This window comes from Oryza glaberrima, chromosome 6 (assembly GCF_000147395.1).
Source record: "Oryza glaberrima chromosome 6, OglaRS2, whole genome shotgun sequence".
NCBI lineage: Eukaryota > Viridiplantae > Streptophyta > Magnoliopsida > Poales > Poaceae > Oryza > Oryza glaberrima.
Window position 1 is genome coordinate 20,942,465 of NC_068331.1, and position 9,495 is coordinate 20,951,959.

Sequence of the window (9,495 nt, forward strand, 5' to 3'; positions counted from 1 at the left end):
TAGTATAGTTTTCTTTTGGTTTAAACCTCCATAGTACCATATCTAATATGTTTGGTGGTTGGCTTTTAGGGGTTCACAAAAAGATGAGTAAACTTATACTTGTTGGAGCATCTGCCATTTGTTGGGCTCTGTGGTTGAGTAGGAATGATATAGTTTTTGACAAATCACCATCTATCTCATATTTACAGGTAATATTCAAGGTAACATATTGGCTCCGGTTTTGGGCAAAGCTGCAAAAGTGTGAAGATGATGGAGAGTTTATGAAGGTTGCATGCCGTAAACTGGAGACGACGGTTATGCAAATATTTGCGAACCATGGATGGAGATTCACAAATAGACTTGAATAAATGTGTGCTCCTTTTTTTGGTTTGGTTTTTTTTATCGTTGGGTGTGTTTAATTTTATTTGAACTTCACTCGTTGTTTGTGTGATTCCTTATAATAATTGACTGTAGCCGAGATATTTATTCCATTATCTTAAAAAAAAATGCTAATAAATCCTGTCGTAGCCCTTTGGCCGTGTGGCTCGATTGAGGCAGACAGCGCCGACCGCCCACGGCCCACGGGAACGCCCCCGGCCGCCTCTCCCTCCCTCCGATCTCGCAAAGCCCCGGTGAGTGACGACGGCGGAAGGAAGGAGGGAGGACGCCTGGCGCCCCTCCCGGGCCCACCCCCCGCCACGTGGCACCCCGTTGACGACGCTGACACCCCCCCCCCCCCCCTTCTAGCTTTTGCGCGTCACCACCGCGCGGCATCAAAAACCCACCACCGCGGCACCGCCCCCCCAAAGCTCCTCTCCCCCTCTCCACCTCCACCGACCCTTCTAGAACCTTCTAGAACGCTCCCCCGCCCATGGCCCCGCCCCCCTCGCTCGCCCCCGATCGCGCCGGCGGCGAACCCGACGACGCCCTCCGCCTGCGGGCCCGCGCCGCCGCTGCCGCCGCCGGTGACGCTCCCGCTCCGCAGCAGCAGCAGCTGCTCTGGTACCGCGCGTCGGCGCCTGCCCACCGCCGCGTCAGGGAGAGCCCCCTCAGCTCCGACGCCATCTTCCGCCAGGTAAAGCCCAGGATTCCTCCTCTTCCTCCTCTCCTTCCCCCGCTGATCTCCATCGATCGATGCGGCGGCGTTCGTGTAAGCTCCACCAAAAAGGAGTTGGAATTAGTATTACTGCGCCTCTACTAGTTCATCATCGACCCATGATTTTTTTTTTCTAATAAGAAAAAAAAACTAATTAGTTTTCAAATTGCATTGTGCTATTATTAGCCGTTTCCTTGTCGGTTAGCATCTCGCCTGCCGCCTGCCGTGCTCAGATGTGAAGCTCAGCCTGCCGCGGTGCTCCCGAATCGTGGCTAGATTTTCGATTCACGTCTATGTGTGCTTGGGACGGGCACAATTTGTTTCGTGGTGATATATGCTGCTGCGGATTCGGGTCGCCATCGTTGCTCGTTTTGGGGATCATGGGGGGAACCAGCGGCCGGGCGCCGGACGCATGCGTTGCACAATTTCGCGGTGGCCGGCAGTGCAGAGACGACAGCGATGTCCGAGGATAAACTGTTGCTGTTAGCATTTACTAGTAGCAGGGTTTGGCCTTTGGCGTGTCAGAGTGAAACAGTGAATGACCAAACAATGGGTCACTTGGCACGCAAGGCTTGTACACATTAAAAGACTTGGTACTCGGGTTGGTTGTACAGACTACAGAGAACTCCTACATAGAGTTATTGTTGGGAATGTTACTTCAGATACAGAGCTTCCATTGAAGGCCAGCAAAATCTTGAATTTATGCGATGTTGGACATGTGGCTCCCCTGTTCAGAGTGGTCCATAAAACTGTGTGTAGTGTGGCCTTGTGGCCTTGTCTTCTCCAGTTCGGGGCATGCCTTGCTTGTGCATGAGGTCCATATAACTGTGTGTGTTGTCGGCTGCTGTTTTTTAGTTGGATAGCCCCTTTCCACCAGGCATTAAGGCATGCTACTTGGCACCGATATGATTCTTTACATTTGCTACTCTAGGATGTCAGTGTCCTGCAATGTTGGCACAGTATTGGGGCAAGATTATTTAATGAAATTTCCTTGTAAGATTGGTGGTGGGAACTGGGAAATGATCTGAGCCGAACACTAGGTCCATACCCGTTGATCTGGTTTTACGCAAAACTTTGTATGCATGCTTGCATAAATCTGAAGATTTGAGTTATAAAACTGGCATTCCTATTAATTTAGATATATTCTTGCAAATCAAATCATTTTTTTTCTTTTACCTGACAAAACAACATTACATAACTTAACCCATGATAAAATATTTATTAGGATATTAGTAAATTGGATGTCAACTTTTATTACTCTTTCTTATAGCTGACAGCTAATCTTTTTTTTTTTTTTTGTAGAGCCATGCAGGCCTTCTGAACCTATGCATTGTTGTGCTGGTTGCTGTGAACAGCAGACTTATTATTGAGAACTTAATGAAGGTTCATTATCATTTCTTGCTCTCTTTATTTTCCCCAGGGAGTAGTAGCATTTACTTATTATATGCTTTTCTCTACATGCCTCTTGCCTATTATAGTTCTGATTTAACTCATTCTCATTATCTGTATTTGCCGCTACAGTATGGCCTACTAATTAGAGCTGGATTTTGGTTTAGTGGAACATCGCTGGCAGATTGGCCTCTTCTCATGTGCTGGTAGATATCTACTGACCTAATTATAATTTGAGATTTGATAAACAGTTGTACACCTCCTAAAACAATAGATCTGCAAATTACAGTCTCACTTTACCAACTTTCCCGCTTGCTGCACTTGTGGTTGAGAAGTTGGCTCAAAGAAAACTTATTAGTAAACATGTAAGTTTGTTTTACTTTGCTAGTAGTTCTTTATATTTTTATTGTCTTTTCATTCAAGGCTCCTTCACTATTGATGTATCGTGTATGTAAGTTCATGCCAAAAGAATTGCCTGTTGAAATACTGTTTCAAGTGCCAGTAGACAGTTCATGATTTTGGTACACCTCTTGCAGATGGTTATTCTTCTCCATATCGTTATTTCAACATCTGTCCTTGTCTATCCAGTTGTTGTGATTCTAAAGTAAGCATATTTCTTTCGACTTTGCAGTTTGTTTGGATGCATCTACTTTTGACATTCATTGATCTCTTATATTTGATGGTATGGGATACACTCATTTTTGTCGTATTCAGAGATATGCTGTATTTATGTGGTATGAGTGCAAAGTTAATTCAGGTTTTTCAGTTTCAAACTTTTCAGAGCAAATTTCACTAATGTATATTTGTTGACTAAAAGATGACTCATGCAACTCTTGTCTTTGGTTATGTTTGATGTTATACAATATATCTAGTCCACAAAATGTTAGTTTTCAGTTTGAGTAAAACAATCAGAGTCATATGGATAATTTGATTCCGTCTTGGTATCTTAAAGCCCATTTCTTTTTAATAGTAGCTTCATAGTTTACCTGAGTATAACATTTTTGTTAATACTTGCGATGTGAACCTAAATCATCAACTATTAAATAAAAGTAAATCTTATCAGTTCCAAATTCTTAGAACTAACCTGAGAGATATCAGCGCAGTCCTACCACCCTGAAGTTGCATGTATGTGGCAATGTTGTGCGAATCGCATTTCATAATCTTAGATTCAGATTAAGTCATCCTTATTTGTCAAACAGAGGCAGTTGAGGGCAGAAGTAACAAGTACATGTCGCCTTTTTGTTGATTGTAAAGAGATTAAATAGTTCTTATATACTCCACTTATCTATTTTGGCTTCATGCATTGATATACCAAGAAATTTTGTTTATGAAGATATTGTTCTTGCATAAATCTGGATTCTTAGTTCATTTACATTTCAATCTTTCAGGTGTGATTCGGCAGTATTATCTGGATTTGTGTTGATGTTTCTTGCAAGCATTATTTGGTTGAAGCTTGTTTCTTTTGCTCATACAAATTATGATATAAGAATGCTGTCCAAAAGTATTGAAAAGGTAAAGCATAGGTATATGCTTGTATGCTTCATTTTTCATGGTTTCTGTTACAATCGTTGACTTCAAAACATAGAGAATAATGCAAAAGCAATTTCCAAAGCAGTGTAGATTTTACGTATGTCAGCAATGAACTGCTAGCCAGTAAACTTTTGTTGTATTCCTTCTACAAAGACTAGTTCATGCTGTACTTCCTGTTTAAACTTGTTTCTAGCGTTCATCCCTGACAATATTTGAATTGCTTGTGTAGTGCAAATTTTATAGCTTAGCTAACTCTTCACTCACTTCTATGATTGTGGCTATGATTATTTAATAATACCATCTTTTATTCTTATACAATAGGGCGTGACACATGACATTTCTATAGATCCGGAGAACATTAAATGGCCAACCTTTAAAAGGCTATCCTACTTCATGTTGGCCCCAACACTTTGTTACCAGGTACTGTTCTTTGCCTTAGACCTCTGCTTCTTACTTTCTAAATTCTAACTTTGCATGATCCATTCTTTTTGTCACATATATTTACATATTTAACTAAAAATAAACTTTTCCTTATTTCATTCTTGTTCACTATGCAGCCAAGTTATCCCCGAACTACATATATTAGAAAAGGTTGGGTGGTCCGACAACTGATAAAATGCCTTGTTTTTACAGGCTTGATGGGTTTCATAATTGAGCAAGTGAGCCTCTTTACATGATTTCTCATGGTATTTCATTTACATAGCTGTTTGTATACTCAATATGTCCTTTATTTTTCAGTACATAAATCCGATTGTGAAGAATTCGAAGCATCCATTGAAAGGGAATTTCTTGAATGCTATAGAGAGAGTATTGAAATTATCAGTGCCAACATTATATGTCTGGCTTTGCATGTTCTATTGTTTTTTCCATCTCTGGTAAGTATCTTTGATAACTTTGTTTTGTCCCTGTATTACATTCTTTGTATCTTCCAGTTGGGTAACATATTGCATATACAAGGACCAACTGTTCCACAACATATTGGATAATCATGGTTTTCTACCATATTTAGTTAATCACTTGTTTGATGGGTTTATTGTTGCAAATGCTCATGTATGTTGAGTTTTTACATAGAAAAAAAACAGAGTTTGGGTGGTCCCTCTGTGTATGTGTATGACAGGAATCCATGGTTTTGGATCAGAATGGGAAAAACATAAGTTTCAACATAACCAGACTTCAACCTTTCATCTCATACTGCTTCCGTGCATTTTTGTTCCTTTTCTGTACAGGTTGAATATTCTTGCTGAGCTCCTCCGTTTTGGTGATCGTGAATTCTACAAGGACTGGTGGAATGCCAAAACAGTTGAAGAGGTGAAAGACCTGTTAATAATACATGCATGTTTTTTTAAAAAAATTCTGAGAGAACTCTGGATAGAGCTGACATTGTGATTTTCCATGCACTTCATATGGGATGATCTTTCGGGATGGCCTCAGTATTGGAGAATGTGGAATATGGTGATTTTCTTTCTATTTTCGTCTTCAAATTTTTCTTTAAAGGAAAAACTTATATTTTTAATTTAGTACAATAATTCTGAAATAACTGCCAGCTTCCTTCTAAAATAAATGTTGAAAATTTTCACTAATCCTGAGATGGTTGTCTTAGTAATTATCATTAATATCATTCCAGTATCTAACAATTGTTTTGTTTCTTGTCAGCCTGTTCACAAGTGGGTCATTCGACATATATATTTTCCATGCATAAGGAATGGTTTTTCAAAGGTAATTTCTGCGGTTTATCTAAGACAGCCATGCATCCATGCAAAAAAAAAAAAAAAGGCAGCCCTGCATGGTTTAAACCTTATAGTGGCGAATTTCAATATTATCAGAATATTAAATTGTTCCATTTAAATTGCAAGTACCTTTCTCAGTATTGTGGGTAATAGGTATAAATGTTTTGATTTGTTGAACTAATGCTACATGGAGAACATTGGCATGTGCAAATGGCACTCTTGTTCAGATAAACTGGAAGTATGCTTAAGCAGATATCAATGCTTAATTTATTTGGCGTGTAATGCTGGCCCTACTGAAACATCAAAGCAACTGATTGATACTGACATGGGAATACTATCCTAGTAACTGTTCTGCCATGATGCATTTTTTTTCTAGACTACCAGTACTGTCATGCTAGTTGGTCAGATACCAGCACAACAGGATGTAGAAGCTGGGAGCCTGGGACTACATGCTTTAAGGAACATATTATAAATGATATTTCAACATAAATATTTTTCTTGATTTGTTATATTGCTCATTGTACAGAACAAATGTGATCTCTCTTTTTTTTTAAAAAAAAATACATACTTTCCAAATTCATGGTGTATCTTCACTGCAGGGTGTTGCTATCCTAATCTCGTTCCTGGTTTCAGCTGCATTTCATGAGGTAAATTCTTCCACATGCTTAGAGCTATCATTTCTAATTTCTTTTCACCACTCCTTATGATTTTATTGAAAAATGCTCTGGCATGTAATTTCATATGTATTATTTATTTCATTGTCCTTATCAATTTGCAGCTATGTGTTGCTGTTCCATGCCACATTTTTAAATTCTGGGCATTCATTGGGATCATGTTTCAGGTATAAAAACCATTCAAAGTATACTCATTTATCATCTTCTTGTGCTTTTGAGTTTCACCAGCATTTCCATAGTAGCCTTTATAGAGGCATGTAGAATTTTCCTTAAAGCCAATTTAGCTGTACCAATCTTATCGTCAACGTCAGAGTTGGTAGAAAAACAAGTGCAACAGAACAGAGAAGCATTCATGTATGTATTGGACTCTAAAAGTCACATTCACGCTATGCTTGTTCTAGACCAGCTCATGCATTACACTTGGACTATGCTTATTTTGAAATGTTCTCATTGATATCTCTACTCCATCAGTATTATTTAGGCTGATGTTGTTAGTGTCTGTCCTGCTCAGATTCCCCTGGTATTCTTGACGAAATACCTTCAAGATAAATTCAATAACACAATGGTACGTGATGCATATTACAAAAATACTTATATTGCGTTGCTACTTCGCACGGCATGATCTTACCTGAGCACTCTTTGAGATTTGACAGGTGGGCAACATGATATTTTGGTTCTTCTTCAGCATCCTGGGGCAACCAATGTGTGTTCTCTTATACTACCATGATGTCATGAACAGGCAACAAGCCCAAACAAATAGATAGCCCTGCTGAGAACATGTACCATAAAACAGATCATCAGAAGCAAATTAAGTCGCCGCAAGGTAACAAGCATCATCGCTCCGTTTCACCATCGGCTGTTGATCATCTTGCCAAGCTTAACTCGCCACAATGCAGAGTGTACATTACTACTGGTGTCCCAGTGTTGTAGCTGAACATCATAAGCACACAGTTCTCCTGACATGTGTGGACTCTGTATACTTTTCATTCTGCATGTCAGCAATGCTGTTTACATATAATGTTGAGTTAGATGTAAATGAATGTACCACCCTGTGATACAACTTGCGTTGGAAGTTTTGATGAGCGGAAGGCTCACCTAGAGAGAGAATATGGGTACATGTATAGAGCAAACAGCAAAACCTGGTATTTAACCAGTTATAATGTCGGATGCCCAACCATAATTGTGTATTAACGTTGCTGGAAAGAATAATAAAGCAACATCGTTCTGTTCTTATCTCAAGCATTTCTTTTGTGTTTGGGTGAATAGTGTCATGTTACTAAATTTGTCTTTTTTTATTCCTAAACAAAGTTGAGTTTGAACTTGAGATTTGAGATTTAGTGAGAACGTATTTCATAACTTTTAAGTATGATTTTTAAGAGTTTTCAACACTTAACTCATTTTTACTGGATATTTCCCCTTAGTGGCGTTGGAATTCAGTTCGAGACAGAATGGGTACAGATATAGAACCGACAGCTAAACCTGGTATTTAACCGATTATGGTGTCAGATGCCATAATTGTGTACTAACGTTTCTGGAAAGAATAATAAAGCATCTCTCACTTCTGATCTGAAGCAATGTTATTGTATTTTCTGATCACTTTTATGCAACGATGGATAATTCTCTGATACTTCGAAACACCATTTGCTGTGATTATAAACTTGTCACTGGGGCAGCTCTGGTTAATTTTAACTAAATTTACCTGGATCCTGTTGGTTTCTTTAGCAGTCTTCCTCTTTTGTATTGTTTTGCCTGGTGGTATGCTCAGATGCTCTTAATTTGTCTCATGAAAAAAAAAAAGAAGAAAAACATGGCTTGGATTTTCATGGACTCAAGATTGGGACGAAAACAAGGCAACCAGTTCGTTAAACGCAAAGCTGCAACTGGAGAGACGAAAAACGCAAGGAGACAGCATCTTAAAAATCCTGGAGAAAGATGCTACAAGAAGTGATAATTATCAAATCTAGAAGCTTAATTTACTACGTACTGATAATTTGCTCACTTTTCTGTACCCTTTCACTTTCAGACCAGGTAGGCGGCATACAATGAACTTGCAACAGAACTGAACGTACAGCATTTGGAGACTAATTACACCGTGAGAAAAACACTCATGATCACACTCACATTGCCATCCTACCTTACAACAGATTACTGCAGCCGAGCTGCACATATGGAGGAGATCAGGAGAAGAAAACAAACACTTATCTGAATCTTTTTCTTCATAAACTTATTTTAATCTCTTGACAACTCTGATGATAAGTGATATCTGAATAATAATCTGATGAGTAGTGATCAGTGATCACCACCAATTCATCATCATCATCAGCAGCAGCAGCAGCAGCATGATGTTATTACCACCAGCCGTCCACCACACGGGTGCACTTGCCCTTGATCCACCGCATGCTGCTCTTGAGCGACACCTTCACCTTCCCCTCCACGCCGTACACCCGGTAGCCGGCCACCCTCCGCCGCCGCTGCATCTCCGCCGTGTCGCCGAGCCCGAGCCCGCCCCACACCCTCCCCTTCGACGCCGACGACGATGGCCAGGTGGCCGCTGCCTTCTTCTTCTTGATCTTGCTCGCCTTGCCGCTGCCGGCATCGTCGTACCAGAGAGGAGGAGGAGGAGGAGGAGGAGGAGGAGCAGAGTACGTCGAGGTGACGTAGTAGGCGCTGTGGCACCTCAGGTCGCCGGCGCCGGCGCCGGCCACCGTGGCGGCGCTCCTGCTCTTCTCGGTGTAGGAGGCTGACCTCTCCATTGGTGAAATGCAAATATGCAATGGTGGTGTGGTAGCTGTTTGTCTGTTTGTTGCAACAACTAACCAGGCTAACTGGCCAAGAATGCATGGATGAACTGAATGGAGGGCTTTGCTCTTAAATTTGTAGAGGGAGACTGCTTTTTTTTTTTCTTTTTCATTTTTGTGAATTAATGGGAAACAGTGGAGGTTTAGAATAAGGTAATTTTACCGTCCTTTAGATGGTATCGGAAGATACCACATTTTCTAGTGTAAATTTTGGTACCTCTAGATACTAAGTATCTGAAGGTAAAAAAAAATTAGCGTAAAACTTAGGTACATCGACATACTTTTTCAAGAACCGTAAAATT

The 9,495-nt window shown here is 40.3% G+C and overlaps 2 protein-coding genes across 2 annotated transcripts; one reads left to right on the forward strand and one right to left on the reverse strand.

The window, feature by feature from the left end:
- Positions 1-763: 763 nt before the first annotated feature.
- Positions 764-7,629, forward strand: LOC127777509 (diacylglycerol O-acyltransferase 1-2). Its single transcript, XM_052304116.1, has 16 exons — positions 764-1,054; positions 2,378-2,458; positions 2,597-2,670; positions 2,754-2,829; positions 3,001-3,068; positions 3,853-3,976; positions 4,316-4,414; positions 4,552-4,653; positions 4,733-4,869; positions 5,221-5,302; positions 5,426-5,446; positions 5,648-5,710; positions 6,321-6,368; positions 6,500-6,562; positions 6,907-6,960; positions 7,049-7,629. The coding sequence occupies exons 1-16, from the start codon at positions 851-853 to the stop codon at positions 7,157-7,159; spliced, it is 1,407 nt and encodes a 468-aa protein (XP_052160076.1). The 5' UTR covers positions 764-850; the 3' UTR covers positions 7,160-7,629.
- Positions 7,630-8,331: 702 nt separating this feature from the next.
- Positions 8,332-9,287, reverse strand: LOC127777510 (uncharacterized). Its single transcript, XM_052304117.1, has one exon. The coding sequence runs from the start codon at positions 9,146-9,148 to the stop codon at positions 8,744-8,746; it is 405 nt and encodes a 134-aa protein (XP_052160077.1). The 5' UTR covers positions 9,149-9,287; the 3' UTR covers positions 8,332-8,743.
- Between the last annotated feature and the right edge of the window lie 208 nt (positions 9,288-9,495).